The sequence below is a fragment of the Equus przewalskii genome, chromosome 15, assembly GCF_037783145.1.
Source record: "Equus przewalskii isolate Varuska chromosome 15, EquPr2, whole genome shotgun sequence".
NCBI classification, from domain to species: Eukaryota; Metazoa; Chordata; class Mammalia; order Perissodactyla; family Equidae; genus Equus; species Equus przewalskii.
The window spans coordinates 67,903,100-67,925,424 of NC_091845.1; the positions used below are offsets into that span (position 1 = coordinate 67,903,100).

General features: G+C 42.6%; 1 protein-coding gene and 1 long non-coding RNA gene across 3 annotated transcripts in view; one reads left to right on the top strand and one right to left on the bottom strand.

Annotated features, from left to right (window-relative positions):
• The window catches only part of LOC103550800 (collagen alpha-4(VI) chain-like), a 103,480-nt gene that overhangs the window by 7,283 nt on the left and 73,872 nt on the right, over positions 1 to 22,325 (top strand). Inside the window, exons 2-8 of the mRNA XM_008519871.2 lie at positions 3,311 to 3,399; positions 7,205 to 7,807; positions 11,271 to 11,858; positions 12,548 to 13,153; positions 16,086 to 16,715; positions 20,152 to 20,697; positions 21,054 to 21,608. Of these exons, the coding sequence (XP_008518093.2) occupies positions 3,324 to 3,399; positions 7,205 to 7,807; positions 11,271 to 11,858; positions 12,548 to 13,153; positions 16,086 to 16,715; positions 20,152 to 20,697; positions 21,054 to 21,608 (3,604 nt within the window). The 5' untranslated portion in view covers positions 3,311 to 3,323. The remainder of the gene's footprint in view (positions 1 to 3,310; positions 3,400 to 7,204; positions 7,808 to 11,270; positions 11,859 to 12,547; positions 13,154 to 16,085; positions 16,716 to 20,151; positions 20,698 to 21,053; positions 21,609 to 22,325) is intronic.
• On the bottom strand, positions 782 to 19,173 carry LOC139076201 (uncharacterized). Of its 2 annotated transcripts, XR_011527571.1 has the most exons (4): positions 18,811 to 19,173; positions 12,742 to 12,937; positions 8,436 to 8,538; positions 782 to 1,346 (listed from the first exon to the last, which is right to left on the bottom strand). It is a non-coding gene; the product is annotated as an uncharacterized lncRNA (long non-coding RNA). The 2 variants fall into 2 exon arrangements; XR_011527572.1 differs by having other exon boundaries at positions 1,082 to 1,346; positions 8,436 to 12,937; positions 18,811 to 19,132.

Genomic DNA, 22,325 nt, shown 5'->3' on the forward strand with positions numbered 1-22,325 from the left:
ATCAGGAGAGATGTGATGTTGGTTTATTCTATTATTATCCTATTAATATTGTTGATGTCAACTTTGAACACTTGGTAGGGTCCACCATGTTTCTCCATTGTCAAGGTACTTTCTTTGCCCTTTGTAATTTATAAGTAATTTGTCAGGGGATACTTGGAAACTGTGTTAAAATCCTGCTCCCCAACATGCTTTTACCTGATGGTTTTAGCATCTCTTGATGATTCTTCCCTGGATCAATTATTACTGTGGTGATTGCAAAGTACTTGCTTTAATTGAATGACTTAATCTTAAAAGATGGATTGTTCTGGTGAGTTAACTATTTGAGCAGCATACTTTAAGAGAAGTTGCTCTCTTCCCCAGACCCATTAGAATTATTTCCAGAAAGAACTGACATCCTATACCATCCCTGCCTAATTACACCTCATTTAATCGCTTCATTTTTTGCTTCCACGATGAGCCCTACATATTCAAATGCAAAACCTCTTCAGCAGCTTAAATTAAATATAAACATCTTCATGAAATAGTATATATAATATAGATGTTAAGTCCTTAATCTACAGACATTTTTCTCTTCATTGAAATAACACACACATAGACACAGCTGTGAAATGTTTATATACTTTTGACTTTCCCACTAGATTTCCATAAACAGCTCTAGTGCTTTATTTACAACTAACTAAAAATACTTCTCATTTCTTATGACTAAGTGCATTAATGCTAATAATTAGGACATAATGAAATATGAAAATGTAGATACCGTACTTGAAGCTTTTATATTTCATCTAACTTTATTAACCCGACTTTAAAAAATTGAAGTACAGTATTTTATTGTGATAGTAATCATCATCATCATCATCATCATGGTAAATTTATTTTGGAACATTCTTCCTGGTACTTTCAAACTTGCCAGCTCTTTACCCTCATACTGTCCCTAATCCATTAGAAGAGTTTATTCTTTAAGATTCATCCATCCATTTATTTGCCGTTAGATGAAAATTTATTGGGGAATAGGATATTTACAGTCTTAGAGCATCTTCCTTCAAGTTACTTATATGCCTCCTTGAGGAGGTATTAATGGGAGGTTGATGTAGAAACCGAGGCACAGAGAAATCCAATTATATCACATCTATTTATTGGAAAATCACTGGGTGACTGTCCTGGGGAATGCTTATAATATAGTGGGGTATACAGTAGGTGTCCCAAAGCAGCGCGAAGCTCTCTAGAGTCCTCACATAAACCTTGAAAGGTGAACCGGCTTGCTGTGGTTCCTGGAGCAAATGGTCAAGCTGAAACCAGAATCAAGGCCTATGGGCTTCCTCTGAAGTCAAGACTTCTCCCGGTATTTTCTGTGGGCATAAAATAATAAAATAGATGCGGTTATCTCCATCCTCTAGTTACTCTGAAGGAGTAAATTAAACGTGCACAGTAGCAATGTGTCCTTAGGGAAGGAGGGTGGCTACGCTTATACTTTCTGGAAAGAGGCCCTCAATCCTTGGGGAGCTGCTATTTCTAGGCACCACGATGTCATTTCCACACAACATTTTGCTTAAAGGTCCCAAGACTGAAAAGCGATATAGGTACTGTGAGATTCTTGCTTAAACTCTTTGATACGTTTAAGAATGTGCTTTAAAGTTTACTGAATTTCTTATTGTTTCCAGTATGTAAAATTTCTCTTCCCAAATAGATTGTTCAGTTCTCTAAACATGAAAGCAAGGTTTATAATTCCATTCTCTGGAGCACCAAATACAGTGTTTTGGATATAACATTATGCTCTTTGAAGACCTAATTGGTGGGCAAAGGAACTTATGGCTTGAGCTCACCTTTTTACCCCATGGTAAATTGCTCCTAGGTCCTCATCTTACAAGAAGTGGACTCTGGGGGATCAGTGACAGTCTGGACTTGGAGACTTTCATTGAAGGGTTTGAAGTCGAGCCATGCACTAGAACTGGAGTTGGGTTCCCTGGGACAGAACCTGACAGTGCATGGCTGTGTAGCTCTGGTACGCTACTTAACCTCTCTGGGACCCGACTTCTTTATTTCCATCAACAAAGTGAGCAGACTAAGGCCTGATCTGCTGGCCTTTCCCAGGTGTGAGGTGAGGAATGTAGAGATATTAGTCTAGTAACGTACAAAGCAGCAATCAATTGAAAGTGAAAATTAAAGGAATTAAATAAAAAATATAAATTAAAATATACAGAATGAAATAACTGCTTTCTTAATACACAATGCAAAACATTAGTCTCCCTTTACCTCTACAGATTCTGAGTTTCAAATTAAGGGGAATACTTTTTTATTCTTACATAGTGGGTTTCCAAGAAGACTTACTTTATTTAACAAACACTTAAAGAGTGCTTTTTATGTGCCAGGCATAGGTACGGTGTTTTACAATAATGAGCTCACTCAGTCCTGATTACAAGACCATGAGGTTGATGCTATTATTGCCCCCATTTTACAAATGGGGAAACTGAGGCACAGAGAAGCGAAGCCACTTGCCCAAGATCAACTATTAAGTAGTGGATCTGGGATTCAAACCCAGGCAGTCTATCTTCAAGAATCCTTACTTTTAACCCCATTACACTCTGCTGAGGATGGCCGTGAGGTTGGCTGGTTAAGAAGATAAAGATGAGGTGTCCCCTGTTCCAATTGCAACATCTCAGTCAATGTGATTGTCACGTTGGTCTTATTTTTCAACACATGGGCTTTCTTAGAGCCGAAAAACAGAAATGAAATTGGGAGGGGATAATTTTTATGGAGGCCTTTGAAATGGGATCCAAATTTAGGGGAGGGAAGTATGATGTTCTGCTTCTTCTGGGAACATATAAAATATTTTCAGGCTAGCTTGATGTTATCAGGCAGATGGACTCCTGCAATATCTGAATATTTCCGTCTGCCACAGATGTTTACCAGGTCCTCCAACACTTGTATAAAAATACAAGCAAAACCATCCAGAAATGTTTATGTCCCACCAAATGAATTCAGTGTGTGAAGCGGAAGTTCAACCCCACGCGCTATATGCTTTCTCCTTTTATAGCCATATCTGGGCAACTTCAAACAGTGGAATCTGAGGTATACACTGTGGGTGTTTACAAAATTCTTCCTTAGTTAGGTCAGCAAGACCATTTTCCCTGCACAGTTAAGATGATGTGGCAACATGTCCTTAATTTTTATAAAGCTTTCATTGGTCTTGGGAAGGACAGTTGTGTTTTTTTAAAATCAGTTTTATTGAGGTATAATGAACATACAATAGGATGCATTCATTTTAAGTGTGTGAAGACGTAATTTTAATTCTGAGATTTCTTTTTCTGTCTAGGAACATATCGAGAATGGAGACTTGGAAGACGTTTTGGGGGCTCATCTTCCTTGCAACTAATTTTGGTTTTATCAAGTCACAGAGAATTGGTAATGCATCAGATTCTTTAAGCCGAAAATGATGACCTTGCCTAGGAACCTAGAGATAGTGACAATCTTAAAAGCACACATTACAGGAGCTTCATAATTAACAAAAGGAAAATGATTCTTTCAAGGAGAACTTAGAATCTGGAAATTTCTAGTGAATAGTGGGCACTGATTTTTTCAAAGCTTAACTTGGAACGAGAAAACAAAAATATTAAAAAATACTATACTTTGGACTGCGTTTCCAGGCTCTCAAATGCTTTTGTAAACATGGGCCTGTCCTATTGACTCTGCATTTTGCTTTGTCTCCTTCTATTCCGAGGGGTAATTGTCATCACAATTACCTAAGCTACTGATAGATAGCTTCACCAAATGCTGGTGACACCTCTGCAATTTTTTGCAGTCATTAACAGATTGTTGGGACTTTTCAAGATGAAAGTCTCATCAAGAGAAGATTGTTTGAGTAGCCTGAAGCCCCACTGAGACAGTATTGAGGTTTAAATATTCAAATACAATTACATAGACTGTTACTTGTTGGGAAAAAAACATGAAGCTGTCTAAATTTTCCCTTTGGCTCCGACTCCCCTCACTTGTGAACAGAAGCTGTGACAGTCAGTCTTTTCAGGTTTCAAACACTTAAAATGACAAAGAACTAGTGGAGGGGTTAAGAAAGTAACAACGTATGAAAATGTAATACATTTCTCAAGTTGCACAGGATGGAACCAATACTTATTTGCCTGAAAAATATTCTCTAGGAAAGATCAGGGAGACATTTGTTAGATCTCTTCTGAAAGAGATGTTAAGGGGACAAGCCAGTCAGCCACCCCTGGAGCAATCAGTGAATTCTCTCCTCTCAATAGGATTGCATTCTGGAGGGCCAAAGGGAAACAAAGTTTAATGGGCCTTAAGCTCATTTATTTTCTGACTTTTCCATACTCATGACTCTACTTGGCTTTATGACCAAAATCGGGCAAACTTCTGAGAGAGGTGGGACTCAGGACTCTCGAAGTGGACAATGGATTTAATGCCCCTGGAGAACACCAACCTTCCCCAGCCCTCTGGTCTAAACTCTCACGTGGTCTTTGCCTCTCTCTCATATGGACTTTTGATTTAATCTTCTTTATGGCAGTCCAGGGTGTGGACTGGATGGCAGGAGACCTGGTTTCTAATATAGTAGTCCCCCCTTATCCATGGTTTTGCATCCTGTGGTTTCAGCTACCCATGGTCAACAGCAGTCTGAAAATGTTAAATGGAAAATTCCAGAAATAAACAATTCATAAGTTTTAAATTGAGAGCCATTCTGAGTAACATGATGCAATCTTGAGTTGTCCCACTCCATCCCACCTGGGACACGAATTATCCCTTTGTCCCGCATATCCATGCTGTATAGTCGCTTAGTAGACATCTCAGTTGTCAGATCGACTGTTGAGGTATCACAGTGCTTGTGTTCACGTCATCCTTATTTTACTTAATAATGGCCCCAAAGCCAATTTTATTATTAGTTATTATTGTTAATCTCTTACTGTGCCTAATTTATAAACTAAACTTTATCATAGATATGTATGTACAGGACAAAACATAGTCTATATAGAGTTCAGTACTATCTATAGTTTCAGGTACCCACTGGGGGTCTTGGAATGTATCCCCTGTGGGTAAGGGGAGACTACTCTACTGGTTTTTTGAACAGATTTACACAAGTTACTTTGCTTTTCTAGGCCTTATTTTCTTTATCTATGAGATGGATGAATTGGTTTCATTATTCTATATCCGTACAGTTCAAATACATGGCCACTAGCCACATGTGACTATTGAAATTAAAATTCAGTAAAATTTAAAGTTTAGTTTCCCAGTTGTGCTAGCTACATTTCAAGTGCTCAATAGCTACGTGTACCTAGTTGCTACAGTATCGCGTTGCATAGTCTCATGGGATTATTTCTAGTTCTAAACTTTTCTAAGTCCCTTATTTGGTTTCATTAATGTTCAATATTTCCCTCCTTGTAAGTGATGTCTTCCTTCCTCCCTCCCTCTCTCTTTCCCAAATATTTCCTTCCTCAAATATTTTTTGAGTGATGGCTCTATGCTAGACACTCAAGTGGAGGACAAACAAACAAAAGATATGGTATCTGTTTTCGTGGAGCTCACAGCCTGGTGGGGAAGATTGTCATTAACTGAATAAGCACACTGATAAATGTTACATTACAAACCAAGATCAAAGAACCTGATTCTATGGAAATTTACCAGAGGAAAAAGAAACCCCATGGAGGGATTAGCATGTTAAAGGCCAGTGGCAACTGGGAGCATGAGAGTTTGAGAAACCAGATTAAGGAGCCTGGAACCCAGAGAACAAAGTGGAGAGGGTGGAGAGAGAAAGCCAGAGAGATAGTGCAGGGCTAGTCCCAGCCAGTGTTTTAATCCTCCTGGCACAAAATCAAATGCAAGTATGTTTGACCAGCGTGGGATAATTATCCCTGGTTTTCCAGCCACTTGAAACTAAAATCTTCGTTAGCTGGTTTCTGCCTTTGTTCCTCCTCTCATCACTAACTTATGTGTTCTCTTCCCATCATCACAGATAATCAAATTGTGAGATATGAGGGTCTCCCCCATGAGAAATAGATAAATCATAATCTCCTCTTCCTCTTTTTGTCCACACGAGCACTGTACTTAATCCACGTTTTACTTCTTGTCACAGAAAAGCAAAGTTTGAGTCAGAAGAGGCCAGGTCATCTGGTCAACCCCTTATTCTAGAGAACTGCAATCTGAGAACCAGAAGATAAGCTATTTGCTCAAGTCCTGTAGCCACCTGGTGCCTGATCCCTTCCATGCAGAAGACCGGGGTGGACCCAGCTGGAGTACCACTTGGTCTGGCCACTGTTGGGGTTGTGGTTCCCAGGATGAGAGCTGGGTTCGGGAGAAGTAGTTGCACAATGCAGCCTCGAGTTCAGGCAGCCAAAGGACAAACATGAGCCACACATGTGGTAATGCCATGAGTCAAACTAACAGAGGCTGGTGGTAGCCAGGTAGTGCCAGAGATGAAAGCTGGAGAGCTGCTGTCTTAGGTCAGGTTTTCTAGAAGCAGATCTTAGGACTGGGATTTGGTGGGCATGTTATCTTGAAGGAGTGCTCTCTAGGACAAACCTGTAAGAGAAGTGAGATAGGGTAGGGGGCAAGGAAGCCAAGGAAGGATGTAGCCTTAGGTAAAATCAAGCCTTGACCTGAGCCACATGAGATGCTGGAGCATAAATAGCACTATGAATTGTTTCCGTTAAGGCAAGGGGGCCAGGTGTTTGTATCCCCACGTGATCAAACATTTGCCACCCAGGGTGGTGGTGGTGGTCGTGTAACTTCGTGGGTGTCTCCAGATGAGGCCACTTCCTTCAGCCGGGAGCAGGTCTCTGGACAAAGTCTCACAGGGGAGCAGTTAACTGTAGCACTTGAAGCAGCTGTGGAATAGATGTGCTAGCCAGCAAAGGAGATCTGGGGGGGTGCCAACAGCATCCTCTACTGGTAGAAGCTGGTTTCTTTTATTAAGTTTAAGCAATGAGTGGAGGGCCACGGTGAGGAATCTAATTGAAGGGTCAAATGTCTGTTAGAATGGAACAGAGGGTGGCAGGTGAACAAGGGTAGATGGTGACCGTGAGGGAGCAAAGGAAGATGATGGCGTGCCTGGGCTGTGCGCGTATTGGCCATCATCAGAGAGCTGGGCAGGCAGATCTGTGGGGGGTAAAGGCAATGAATTGGGAAAGATGGATTCCAGCCAGCCAGGAGTTGTCAATTTTGTAATGTTTTATCTTAAATTGACCCTATTCCCCAGTCTGCAGGGAGGCCTCTGTGGGAGATGTCGTGTTTCTGGTGGATGCCAACGTCAACCCCCAGCATACCCGCAGCATGAGGAACTTCTTGTACACCCTGGTAAACGGCTTCAATGTCAGCAGAGAGACCATCCGTGTGGCGCTGGCCCAGTACAGCGATGTGCCCCATTCAGAGTTCCTACTTTCCACCTACCACCGCAAAGGCAATGTGTTGAGACACATTCAGAAGGTTCAGTTTAAGCCTGGGGGCAACAAGTTGGGCCTGGCCCTGCAGTTCCTCCTAGATGACCACTTCCAGGAAACAGCAGGGAGCCGGGCAAGCCAGGGTGTGCCTCAGGTAGCCGTGGTGATCAGCAGCGGCCCAGCTGAGGACCACGTGCGGGAACCTGCTGAGGCATTTAGGAGGGCAGGCGTCCTGCTTTATGCCGTTGGCCTCAGAAAGGGAGCGTTGGCAGAGCTCCGGGAGATTGCCAGTAGTCCTGTGGAGAAATTTACCTCCTTTGTTCCCAACTTCTCTGGTCTGGACAGTCTCGCTCAGAAGCTTCAGCAGGAGCTCTGTGATATTTTGGCAAAGGCAGCTCAACCTGCTGACCATGCCTCTCCAGGTACAAAGGCTTTTCCCTTTTCCTTTCTGATCAAGAAGTCACTGAACTCAAAGCTTTATCTCTTATTCATCCTCCCACCATCCTTCTTATTTTCCGTGTGTGTGCATGCTTAATTTTACTATTAAAATTTCACTAAACCATCTGTACTCTATGCCCCTCTCCAATCATTGATCAAAAACTTATGAACTCTTTTTATTAATCCTGTGGGCATTATGCTGGTTTTATATATGGATGTAGTGTAAGTCCATTTTTGAAGGAAGATATAGTTGCTCCTAGAATGATGTTATTCCTAGATTAACTTACCCATGTTGCCTGGATGCAGGGCAGAGGAGGGGAAAGGGCAGTAGATCCCCAAGGAAGCTTGCTTATTTTATTGCCAGTGTGTTGCTATGGTACTGGTTAAGAGGATGAATTTAGGGAAAAGAAGCATCTGGGTTCAAATCCAAGTTCTCTTCTTTCTGTCTCATCTTGAAGAAGTTACTTTATCTCTCTGAATCTAAATTTTCTTCGTAGAATGAAAGTATCTGCCTCAGAGAGTTTTTAAAAGCATTAAATAAAATTATGCAAGTAAAGTACTTATCACAGTGCTTAGCCCATCAAAGGTGCCTGTTAGCGTTACGGTCGTTACCTGTGATGATACACCTGTCCTCAGCTTTGTACTTCTGCTGGTGGTGATGGGGCATGTAGAGGAGGAAGAGAAAGCCTCTACCATCTGGGTCCTTCTAGCCGGTCTACAAATTAAATTGACATGAGACAGAATAACAGGAGAAAATCAAGCGAAGCTTTATAACATGTATACATGGGAGAAAACCAGGAAAACTGGGTAACTCAGCCAGCACGGCTGAAGGGCTCACCTTAAATAGTGTCTGCAACTAAAGACAAAGGAGGATGTTGGGGGTAGTGCTTTGGGGCTTCAAAGGGGAGGAAGGCAGTTCACATGGAAAAGCAAATGTTTGGTAGACAGAACTTTGATAAGGATGGGCTTAGCAAGGACCCTCACAGTCTACTGATACCCAGAGTTATCTGTGGTGATGGCCTGTCCTGGGGATGGGGCTTTTAATCTTTTTTTTGGCTATTTTGTGAGGAAGATTGGCCCTGACCTAACATCTGTTGCCAATCTTCCTCTTTTTGCTTGTGGAAGATTGCTGCTGAGCTAACATTTGTGCCAATCTTCCTCTTTTTTTTTATGTGGGATGCTGCCACAGCGCGGCCTGAGTGTTGTGTAGGTCCGTGCCCAGGATCCAGACCCACAAACCCTGGGCTGCTGAAGCAAAGCCTGCGAGCCTCATCACCATGCCACCAGGCTGGCCACGGCCACAGGCCTTTTATTTTAAATTCTTTTTTTTTTAAAGATTTTATTTTTCCTTTTTCTCCCCAAAGCCCCCTGCTACATAGTTGTTTTTTTTTTAAGTTGTGAGTCTTTCTAGTTGTAGCATGTGGGATGCCGCCTCAGCGTGGCCTGATGAGCAGTGCCATGTCCACGCTCAGGATTCAAACCTGCGAAACCCTGGGCCGCCGAAGCTGAGCACATGAACTTAACCACTCGGCCACAGGCCCGCCCTGATCTTATATTCTTTTAGGCAGTTAGGGGGAGGGTCAAAGTTTTTTTTCAGAGTCTTTTGTCTTTAAAATTAAGCCAAAGAGACACATTTTGCGGTGGCCACTTCTGATCCCCCACGGGCATTAACTGGGAAAATTCTTTATAAATCAATTACTAAACTGTATAAGAAAGCATAGAACTTTGAGCAGAGGGGAAGATTGCTTGTGGATTCCATCAAAACCCACAAGAGGTTAGAGCCTCCGTTACTTATTCATTCTTTTGGTATTTCTGCATGGGGGAGGTGAATTGGAGGAGGTGCTAAAACTTTCGACCCATTTGATGCTGCAACTGTGTGCTGGTAGATTGCATTTGTACAGCCAGATTACATACCTTACTTTGGTATAGTGCTTTAAAGTTTACAAAGAGGTTTTATATACATAGCAATGATAACTACCATTTGCTTGGTGCTATATAGTTTCCAAAACTTGTTTACATGCCCCATCTGACTGATAGTTAGATACATGAGGCAATTTTTTGTTCGATACATAGAAATATGTATGATACATAGGGCAATTAGTATTTGTTTTTACATGGATATGTAAGGCACTTAGTATTATTATTTGCATTTTTTTTTTTGAGGAAGATTAGCCCTGAGCTAACATCTGCCACCAATCCTCCTCTTTTTGCTGAGGAAAACTGGCCCTGAGCTAACAACTGTGCCCATCTTCCTTTACTTTATATATGGGACGCATGTCACATCATGGCTTGACAAGTGGTGTGTAGGTCCACACCTGGAATCTGAACCAGTGAACCCTGGGCTGCCGAAGGGGAACGTGTGAACTTAACCACTGCGCCACCAGGCTGGCCCCTATTTGCATTTTTTTATGTGAGGAAACTGAGGCCAAAGGTGCTATAACTGGATGGCAGAGCTGGGACTTGATCCCAGGTCTTTCAGAGCAGATCCATCCCAATAGAATGGTTATTACAGATTGTGTCCCCAGAAGCAGAGCCTGAGGCAAGGATTTGAATACATGTTACTTCTTACAGAAGAGCTCCCAAAGGTGGTTGATAAGGATGTGAAGGATGCAAGACAGAAAAAGTAGAGGAAAGTAAAGAAGGGTGTGATCTCAGGCAAAAGTTCCAAACAGAGTAGTTTTAGCTTGATCTTACAGGAGTTCTCAGGAGCATAAGTTATGCCTCAGGGTTGTCTTGACCTAAGGCAAGGAGCTAGGCTTTTATATATTGCAGGCAAAGCAGCTCCAGTAGCCAAAGAGAAATCCTCCAAAGATCAGTGTGCAGAAATGGTAAAAAGAAATCCAAAAGGACTTGTGCAGAGTGTTGCTATTGTCTGCTGTGATAGATTATCTTATTTTATCCTTAAAACAACCCTGTGAGAGTATGAGCGCTGGTGTAAAGATTTCAGTGCTGCTGCAGAGAAGAAAATTGAGTCTCAAAGAGGTGAGTGATAAATAGGTCACAGCACTACTAAGTGGCGGAGCTACAATGAGATTTACCACGGAACATGGACTACATTCCTGCTCTCTGAGCTGTTGGTGCCAGCACACTCCCAGAGATGAAGTTTATTCCCACTGGAAAGAGGACAGCCCCTTTCTCAGTGTGCTGCTACATTTATAGAAGTGTTTTTCTTCTGAATGCAATTCAGGGGATTGTTCAAGTGGATTTCAAGATTGGAGGTCTCAGTAGAGCAGGTTAGAAGCCTCAGAAGATGATGGAATGGAGGGAAGGAAGGCACAGGGGATGTTGTTACTTCTCTGAGCACACTGTCATTTAGGGTGTCTAAGGACCACTGAATATAGGCTTCCTGGCATTGCTCTCCTTTCTGTACACCATTTAGCTCCATTGGCTCTAAGAATTTTGAGTGAAAGCCTGCAGACCCCATCCCTTTTGTCCTCTCTCTTACAGCTTGCAGAGAAGCAGTCCTGGCGGACATTGTCTTCCTAGTAGACAGCTCAACCAGCATTGGACCACAGAACTTCCAGAAAGTGAAGAACTTCCTTCGCTCTGTTGTCTTGGGGCTTGACATTGGTAGTGACCAGGTCCAGGTGGGACTTGCTCAGTATAATGACAACATCTACCCAGCCTTTCAGTTGAACCAGTACCCTCTGAAGAGTGTGGTACTGGAGCAGATCCAGAATCTACCCTACCGTACAGGAGGCACAAACACAGGGAGTGCCCTGGAGTTTATCAGGACCAACTACTTGACTGAGGCAGCTGGAAGCCGGGCCAAGGACAGGGTTCCTCAGATAGTTATCCTGGTGACAGATGGGGAGTCAAACGATGAAGTCCAGGAGGCAGCTGACAGGTTGAAAGAAGATGGAGTTCTTGTGTACGTGGTAGGAGTCAACGTCCAGGATATCCAGGAGTTGCAAAAAATAGCCAGTAAGCCATTTGAGAAGTTTCTCTTCAGCACTGAAAACTTCAACATCCTGCAGGATTTCTCAGGAAGCATTCTTCAGACTCTGTGCTTGGCAGTGGAGGGTGAGATAAAAGGTAAGAAGCTGTGTGAAAACCCACCCTTCCAACCAGGACACCTAATTCCAATGTGAGCCAGGATACGTTGAATTTAGTGGGAGGGCAGGAGAAGCTGTCCACCACTGCGAGACAAGCTGGGGAGCCTTCCTAGATGAAGAAACATTGGACCTGGGGATCGAAGGATAAATGAAGTTCTCATGGACAGGAAAGAACATGGGTTTTAGAGTCCAGAAGACCTGTTTTTAATCCTACCTTTGCCACATTTTAGTTATGTGAGCATGAATGAGCAGCGTCACTTCTTCACTTCACTTTTCTCATCTGACAATGAAGATAATAATACTTGCTTAGTAAGATGGTTTATGAAGATAAAATCAAATAAAGTACATAAAAATCTCTAGCACAAAGTGGTGGCTCAGTATGTGTTAACTTCCTTTGCCTCCTCTATTGGTTGAGGAAGAATAATTGGAAGGTGCTTTAGCCTAATAAAGCAGACAACAGTGGCAGCAGAGTGTGAGAGGGAGAAAGCTTCGTGATAGAGTCTCATGTGGAGGAGGTGAAAGTATAATCTACACAGTGTTGCATAAATGGAGTACCTCTCCCTCTTCTATTCCCCACACAAACCCCTCCTTGTGTTCCATTTTCATGAGATCTTGACTTGATTTACTTTCTCCTTTCCTTATCCTTCCCCCTTCTCTCTTCAATTCCAGAATCCACCCAGGCCTATGCAGATGTGGTTTTTCTTGCTGACACCTCACGGAACACATCATGGACCAGTTTCCAGTGGATGCAGAATTTCATCTCCAGAGTTGTTGGCATGCTGGATGTTGGCAGGGATAAGTACCAGATTGGGCTGGCTCAGTATGGTGATCAAGGTCACACTGAGTTTTTGTTCAATACGTACCAGACCAAGGATGAGATGATTGCTCACATCCACGAACACTTTGTGCTCCGGGGTGGCTCCAGGAGGACAGGCAAAGCTCTGCGATACCTTCATCAGACCTTCTTCCAGGAGGCAGCGGGAAGCCGGTTTCTCCAGGGCATTCCCCAATATGCAGTGGTCATTACCTCAGGCAAATCTGAGGATGAGGTCCAGGATGCTGCACAGACATTGAGGGAAAAAGGCGTGAAAGTCATGTCTGTGGGCGTACAGGACTTTGACAGGAGAGAACTGGAGGGGATGGGGACCCCACCCCTTATTTATGAAATGCAAGGACAAGATGGAGTCAGACAGATGATACATAATGTGAATGCGGTGATTCAAGGGACTGGGCAGCCCGAGTTCAGCACTCAGGCAGAGAAAGAGGCTGCAGTGGGTAAGATTTGGTCTCTAGGTGTGTAAGTCACTGAGAGGTCTGTGCATAATAGAGAAGTCTGGGGAAAGAGCAGAGAAGAGGGTGCATTCTGGATTCTTCAGTTCTGGGACATTAGCACCAGTAGATGAGGAAGAGGAGGATACCTGGGCTACCTCAGGCACATACCTTGTATTAGTTAACTATGGTCACAATGATGTTGCATAACAAGCCATCCAAAAAGTCAGTGGCTTAACAGAATCATTTATTTTCCCAGATGTGCTGGGGGTCAGCTGATCTTTGTTGGGTTCAACTGAATGGCTTTGCTGATCTTGCTTGGGCTTATTCACAGATTTAGCATTTGGCTGAGGGTTGGCTGATCTACATTTGGCTTTGCTCCGTAACTCTCATCTTCCTGGGATCATCAGGCTAGCATGGGCATATCCTTCCTATGGTAATTGCAGAGGTGCAGCAGGGAAAACCCAATTGTATAAGCACTTTTCAGATTTCTACTTCATCATCTGCTAACATTCCATTGGCCAAAGCAAGTCATATAGCTATGTCATCATCAATGGAGTAAGAAAGTATATTCCACCCATGGAAGTGAGGTGTAGGGAATGAATATTTCTGAGCAATAATCCAAGTTACTCCATACCTTTTCCAGAAGAAGGAGCATTCAGACTTCTCTCCAGAGATTAAATAAAGTCCCCCCTTAAGTTGGTATTCAAGGTGCTCAAGGGAGATGCAAATTGGCATTTTGGGTGGAACAATTCACAGTGTAGTTTTTGTCCTGTGCATTGTTGGGGTTTTAATATCCCTTGTCCCTGCCAGTAGCATCCCTGAATCTTAAGACAATCCAAAACATTGCCATATATTTCTAAATGTCACCTGGGAATAGGTACCACTGTTGGTTAAGAACCACTGAGTCTTATCTCCTGCCAAGTCCTTTCATATACTATAAGGAGTAGCCTAGATGAACTATTCACCACTTGCTGTATATATGTCAGATGTTTTCACCTCTGTCTATGCCCTTGAATACACTATACCATCACAATCAAAACATTATCCTTCAGTTCTCAAGTTCCCCTTAGCGTAGCATCCCTACAACTAGAATCTTGGTGGAACTTCCAGTTGATCCCCACAAATGGGAGTGACCAATCCTTCCTTTCTCTGAACTATCACAGCTCTGCCCAGACCTCTCAACATCTAGAGCCTGAGGGTACTTGGAATTTTACAGGCATAAAAGACAAACACATGTGAGACAAGAAGAAAATCCAAGCAGAGATAATAAGGAACTAAGAAGCACCTTCCAGACATTACATTAAGTAGAAATAGAGCAAAATAAGGGTATAGTGGAGAACCAGGCCCGGGAGGAATTGCATTGGCCCCTCAATAATGAATGTGATTTTAATATATAGGGAGAAGGGAGGAGGGTACTCTCGGTAAGTGGAAGAGTGTGAGTAAGAGTGTGGGAGTGGGAATGGGCTGAGTGAATGGGGAAGCAAGTGAACAAATGGAGCCAATTGGGGTTGGGAGGAGGCTTTAGAAGTGGTGAGGGATGAGATTGGATTAGGTAGGATGGACCCTGATTATGGAGTCCCAAAGGCACTGGAAAGTAACTGTAAGCTTTTAAGCAGGAAAACATGACATGACCAGAGTGGTCTTTAATGGAGACTTCAGTGGGCAGCCTGGATTCCACATGATACTTCAGACTCAGAAGGACTTTAAGGCTGAGCTGTCATCTGTCTACATAGGGAGGATACCTGGCTCTAGACCAATGGTGGCTCTGACCATAAGGAAAGGGGATGAATCCTGAAGAAAACGCAAAAGGACAATAATAGCTCTTGGTACCAGTACTAGGTGAAGGAAGGGAGAAGTCAAAGATGCTTGCAGTTCCTAGAGAAGGTGTTTTAGACTTGGCAAAATCATAGGCAACAGCCTCTTTTTAAATTGAGCATTGTTTTGGTTCTTTATAAAAAAGGACCAACAGGGAAATTTCATGACACCAAGAGACCAAAGATAAGTCAAAAGATTATACTGTTGCCCCTATATTCTCTTCTCTAAACTTTGTTCCACAATATTCAGTTGTGTACACATTAGTTTCAACCTTCTGTACATGTGGTTTTGGCTCTCTGCTAGGGAGATTTCTTTTTTTATATATCAAAGCAGATTTGGACCTTTTTTGCATGTGGGCACAGTGGGTTTCCCAACATTAGTTACTGCCTTAAATTGGGAGGGAGGTGTCTGGACTCCTCTCGGAGGGGAGTTTATGCAGTCAGAACTCTGTGACCCCATTTGAGGCAGGTTGAAGGGAAGACTGTTTCATAGCAAAATGAAACAGCCAGTTAGCTCAATTTTTGGTGAAAGATTTTTCATAGGAGCTTGCAACATTTCATGTTACCTCTATTGAAATGACATAAAATTTGTCAGAGAAAGGCACGTGAATTAATAGTCATAATTTGTAATTTCCATTTTTTACCAAGAGAGAGGAAAAATGATTAAGTCAAGGAAGTTTCAGGCCTATAAAAAAGAATTTGATCCAGGGTTTCCTAGCACTGGAAAACTGAAGAAAAAATTAGTTCAGCAAGACTCAAATGCTTTTAATGGACTTAGATGAATTGAAAAATCATTTTAAAGCACTTGCTTGTGGGTGTTCGTGTATTTACAGATTTTGCAAGTGATGTGAATACTTTTTCACGTGAAGAGTTTTGAGATAGGTAGGAACTCTGTGATGCTCTTTGACCATCGTGCCAAATGATGGTCATAAAGGCTTCTACTGAATTCTAAACTGCATTAATATGTTAGTATAATGTATATTATTACAATTCATAGTAGTAAATATATTATTACAATATATAAAATATAGCGTAATACAACTTTTATGTACAAAATGAGTGTTGCCTTTATTCCCCTGTTCTCACGCTAAAGCCCTTCTTTCTGTTTTGTTTCTTTACAGTGTGTCCAGTTGCTATCCCAGCTGACTTAGTATTCCTCATTGAGGAATTTAGCAGGGCTGGACGATCGAATTTCCAACAAGTTGTCAATTTCTTGAAGACCACCATCAGCTCTCTAAGCATTCATCCTGATGCTGTGAGAACTGGCTTGGTCTTCTACAGTGAGGAACCACAACTTGAGTTTTCACTGGATACATTTCAGAATTCAGCCAAAGTCTTGGAGCGTTTGGACAAATTAACCTACCAGGGACAAAGAGGAAGGATCAAGACTGGGGCTGCTTTGGATTTCCTAAGAAATGAGGTTTTCATTCAGGAGAAGGGCAGCCGGTCCAAGCAAGGTGTACAGCAGATAGCTGTGGTCATCACGGATGGCTTCTCCCAAGACAATGTGTCCAGACCGGCTTCTCTCCTCCGGAGGGCAGGAGTTACTATCTATGCAGTGGGCACCCAGCTTGCCTCAGAGAGTAAGGACCTGGAGAAGATAGCCTCATATCCTCCTTGGAAGCATGTCATCCTCCTGGAATCATTTTTGCAACTCTCCGTTGTGGGAAGCAAGATTAAGAACCAGCTCTGCCCTGAGATTGTGGGCACAAGGGCTTCCATTTCTAGGATGGGCAATGCCCTGCAAGAAGGTAGGAAGACCTTTCCCAGATTTGATTGTTTTTTAAAATCTTTACTCTGCTGCTCCATTCATTCACCTACTCTACCCTCCATCGAAGAAAAGATTTTGGAGTCAGATCATTGAGAAACAGAAACACAAACTTGTAAAATCCTTATTTTGTCTTGATTCCAAATAGTTCAGAGAATATGAAGTAAAAAGTGAGCGTTCCTCCCTCTTCTGTCTTACCCTCATGCCTTTTAAGAGTTTGATGAAAATATGCGTATGTGTATTTACAGTAAAGCCCTGGGGATCTGAGAATGGATTGACCAAACCTTTAATCACTTAAAGAAGAAAATTATTTCTAAAGAGATAGACACATTCTTGAAATTGGAAAATTTTAACTTAAAGCATAATAAATGAACATTAATTTGGCAATCTTTTGTGTAAGGCCAAGGCTTCTTTGGATATGAGCCCTGCTGATTGGAGTTCCCTATGTTTTCTTCATCAGTCATCCAATATTGTATTTCCTATAATTTCCAGTTTCAGTTTCTTTGAAGTGAGATGAGAACTTAGCCACTTTTGAAACAATCTGAGTATAGAAGTCCTTATTGATTTTTTATGATCTCAAAAATTCAATCTTTGTAGTGTTGTCTAGTACACCAATAATTTCTTTTAAAACACCTTGCCTTTATTGTTTTTTTTCTAAGCAGTTAACCTGATTTTCAGAGACACAATAAACCTGTTTTATTCACACTCATGTCCTATTGATTTGTACCATATTTGATTTGTTGTGTTATTATAATAACAAAACTGCCATAAACAGGCTGGGGACAAACCCACTTTGTTCTTGGTCGGCTTATTCTTCCACTGAGGGGAGCAGAACTGTATGATGTCCTACTGCTCCAGAGGAGGGCTCTGGATGTACTGGAGGAGCATCACTTGTGTGTTACAGAAGGAAGGGAGAACGTCAATTATCTGGTGAGCTATTTAAGAGGAGGTCAGTTAGGAGAGCTCCTACTATACACGTAGTTAAAAAAAAATACCAGAAAAAACATAATGGTTAAGTATATACACCTTGGAGTCAAACTTCCTGAATTTTAAATCCCAAATTTGCCACTTACTGGCTCTTATAAATATCTGTGTGTCTGTCTACCTACTTGTCTATTTTTGTCTACCTATGCTAGTATTTCTTAGATTCAAATCAGAATTATAGAAAGAAGATGACAGCTTGAAGTGTAGATAATTAACTTAAAATTCAAGGCTGTGATTATATCATCAGGGGGAAATCACTGAGCTTTCTTTTTTTTTTTCTTAAAACAATCATTAAATGATCCTGTAATTTCTTGATTACTTGTGCTGAGGTCTAGAGATTTGAAATATCTGAATAAATTCTCCTCTTTCTCTCTGGCCTGTATTTTCAGTCCCTTTCTTTTTTCTGGGAATGGGGAACAAAATTGTTAAATATGAATTTTATTTCCTTGTACATCCCCTGCCTATATGTAGGGGAGAAGAAAACACAACTTACAAACAGTATAAAGAGTTGAGAGTTGATTTCTTTCCCAGACTGCATAGCAGCTAAAAATAAACCTGGAATCAGGAAAATCAGCCCGAAGTCTAGAGTGGTTGGGGGTGGGGTAGCTTAGGTAAATAGAAGTTGGGGCAATTTTACCAGAATTCGGTCCTGGGTGATCATAATGATCATCACATATACCATTTGTTGGTCATTTGCTATGTGTCAGACACTCTGCTAAGAACTTTGTGTATCTAATAGATGTGGATGCATAGCAGCATCCAGCTTGTAAAGAACATTCTCTTTCTCTCCCCTGACTCGCCAAATTTCCATCTGCCAAGATTAGCAGGAACGTGTAGTGCCAGACAATATTCAGGACTCTTGGCTCCTCTGGACACTGTCAGGGCAAAGGCCCTGGGCTGCAGGGGAGCCTCCTCGACCACTGCTGCCCGGGGCTGGCTACAGAGATGGCCCTTCCTGCACAGCGGTCCTTTTCTCAGCCTCAGGCAGCCATCCACCTGTCACCAATGGGTGCTGGCTTGCTACAAGGTCTGAATTTCCGCCTTCTTTTTCTATAATTTCCCCTCCATTCTCCAAGCATTCAGTGAACACTTACCATAGGGGCAGACCAGTCCTCTTCGCATCCTTTCCAGTGCCTGCCCCTCTGGGGGAGGGTTGCCAGATAAAACACAGGATGTGCAGTTAAATTTGAATTTCATTCAGATGAACAACAAATACTTTTTCTAGTCTAAGTACGTCCCACATGTTGCGTGTACAAGCTCCTTCCAAATGAAGGTCTGAGCAAGGGAGCCCAGTGCCTGCCTCAGACCGTTTCCCTCTCAACCAGGAAGCATGAAAAGGCTTTTGATCCTTCCCTGAGTCAAGAGAATCCAGAGATTAATAACAAAGGCTGGGCTGCCCTTAATGAAAGGGGCAAGGAGAAAATTATGTTTCATTCTTTTTGCGAAATCTGCTATGTGACAAAAATAGAACACTGGATGATCTTAACGGTGAATTTTTAATACTCAGCTCGGCTGTGTTTCCCTGACCTTATTTCATCCTCACAATAAGCTTACTGAGTAGGTGTTAAGATTCTTGTTTGACAGATGAGGCAATTGAGATGCAAAGGGACAAGCCGGCTGGAAAGTGGTGGAAACAGGATCTAAATGCAGAGCCATTTGCCCTTTGGAGTCTAGGCCTTAATACAAAGCGATTCATATGAGTAAGGCTCAGTTAAAACAGAAAGTTTTAAATTAATTAAACTAAGTTAAATTTCAGAAAATGCAGTCTTTTGCCCATGTATTTAAAAAGTGTGACTTGCGTGGGAAGCAGGAATATTGGATCCTGAGACATTTTGTAGCTTCAGATATGCTCTGATGTTTTACTCTTAGCTTGTTCTAAACTTCCTCATTTGAGAAATGTCGAATAATATTTACTTCATGTTTTAAGTGAGGTTCTCCAGAAACAGACTCTGAGATAAGGATTTGGATGCAAGTGATTATTTGGGAGGTGACCCCAGGGGACACTGCTGGGGGAGTGGAGATGCGAGAGAGGAAGGGAAGACAGCCAATACAGGCTGAGTTAGCATGAGCAGGTTATTGTAGGTTATTGTGGGCAACTGGGTCTCAGTTCTGCTGGGGCCTCAGGGAAACTATGCAGAACTCATCTCCCAAAGGGCAAGGAAGCTGGGGTGTTTATCCATCAACCCCTGTCAATCATTGGTTGGTGGTTGCTCCCAAATTCACTCCCAGGTATTCTGGCCTGCCCAGTGTATGGGCTGATCAAGCTCCTGGCCAGACAATAGCCTTAGGCAGAGTCACAGGTGCTTTCGGTAGAAAGCTATTGGTTCTCAAGGGAACAATGAGTGCTGCGGGGGTGTGGATGCAGATCAGGATCAACAGCTTTGGCTGTGCCGTCTCACACTCTGTTCTAATGGGTTGCTCTTCTTATTGCCTAGGCTGTGTGCACATTGAGAAGGCAGATATTTACTTCCTTATAGATGAATCTGGCAGCATCAACCAAGAAGATTTTCTTGAAATGAAGGCATTCATGAAAGGGGTGATAAACGAGTTCCATATAGGACCTGACAGAGTACGGTTTGGAGTTGTTCAGTACTCAGATGGAATTAATAGTCAAATTATCCTCAGCCAGTATTCCACTGCAGCAAGGATGAAAGTAGCCATTGATGGCATCCAGCAGAGGGGAGGCGGCACCATGACAGGTCGGGCCTTGAGTAATATGGCTCGAGTCTTTGCAGACACTGCTCGCAGCAATGTACCTTGGTATCTCTTAGTCATCACTGATGGTAAATCTGCGGATCCGGTGGCTGAAGCTGCAGATGCACTGAGGGGAGATGGAGTCATCATTTACGCTATTGGAGTCAGAGATGCTAACACTATTCAACTTAAGGAGATAGCTAAAGACAAGATGTTTTTCGTGCATGAGTTTGACTCCTTGAAGTCCATTCAACAAGAAGTGGTACGGGACGTCTGCTCCTCAGAGAGTAAGAGCTTTTTTCTTTAATCTTTCTCTCCAAGTATTTATGTCTAATCTATTTGAATAGGTTTCATTCTCAAAGTGTGGATTCACTGATCCAAAAGTGAATATTGGACACAGAGTGACCATGGCCTAGTATGAACCAAGCCGGTCAAACTTTATGTCTTTATCATACAGCTGTGTCTTATTTTGAGACTGGTTTGTGCTGGGTCACAGAAAATTTATTTGATTGACTTCCTCTTCGACCCCCTGTAAAAATATTTTCATGTTGTATATATGTCACCCCAGACTGTCCCTGGGGCCTTGTAATTAATTGGTTTCAGGCTCTGAGTGAATGTTCTGTTCTGCTCCTTTTCCCCACAGCCTGTAAGAAAAGGAAAGCTGACATTATCTTCCTGATAGATGGTTCAGAATCCATCTCCCCAAAAGACTTTGAAAAGATGAAGGGATTCATGAAGAGGATGGTGAGCCAATCCAATATAGGTGCTGATGAAATTCAGATTGGCCTTTTGCAGTTCAGCTCAAGCCCCCAGGAAGAATTCAGGCTCAACCAATACTTCTCAAACGTGGATATTCAGCGAGCCATCGAGAATGTTCAGCAAATCTATCATGGCACCTACACTGGGAAAGCCCTTGATTTCACTCTGCCCTTTTTTGACAGTTCAAGAGGAGGGAGACCCAGTGTTCCTCAGTATTTGATTGTGATCACCGATGGGGTGGCCCGGGATGATGTAGCCGTACCCGCTAAGGCTCTCAGGGACAGAAATGTAATTATTTTTGCCATTGGGGTGGGAGAAGCCAAAAACTCTCAGCTCTTGGAGATTACCAATGACCAGGACAAAGTGTACTATGAAGAAAAATTTGAGTCCTTGCAGAACCTGGAGAAGGAAATTCTTTATAAGGTCTGCACTCCACAAGGTGAGTGACAGAGGGTTTGTTATTTGATCCATAAGCCCGTCATAGATGTCAGGGACACTGTTGGCTCTCTCAATGAAACAAAACTGATCCTTCCAGTTGGAGGAGTGAGGGAGGGTCACTGTGTGGGGAGGACATCTGGCCTGAACTCCTGATGCTGTGACTTACCTTCCCCTGGGGATTCTTTTAATCATTCCCACGGCTGTCGCCACTCTGGACTCCAGAGGCCCGAAACTTCTCAGAACTCTGTCTCTCGAAAGTCCTCCCTTTCTTCTTTGTAGATAGATCAAACCGGAGTGGAATGTGTAAACACAACTTACTGAAGATTTGGGCATATCGAAAGGGAAAACGAAGCAGAGAGTATCAGTCAGACAGGCTGTCTTATGAGATAGAACACACTGTCTTTTCTCTGTGGCTCTGTACAGGGGTCTTCTCTCTATGTTGTTGCCAATCTGCTCCCATATGACTGAGGTCATCCTCAGTCCTGTTTTATCTCCTCAAGCTTTCATCCCAAACAGCAAGGCCCAGAGACAAGGGTTCCTCCTCCTGACAGCCTAGGTCTGCTCTTCTGCTCTTTTCCCGAGTCCTGCCTTTCAGTGGGTGATCGACCCAAGGTCTTCATGGATGAACCCACATCTCCCCCACAAGTGGTGAGATTCTATGGCACAACTACGTTATGAGCAGAATAGCTAAAGATTAGATAGTGCTTTCTTGTGCCAA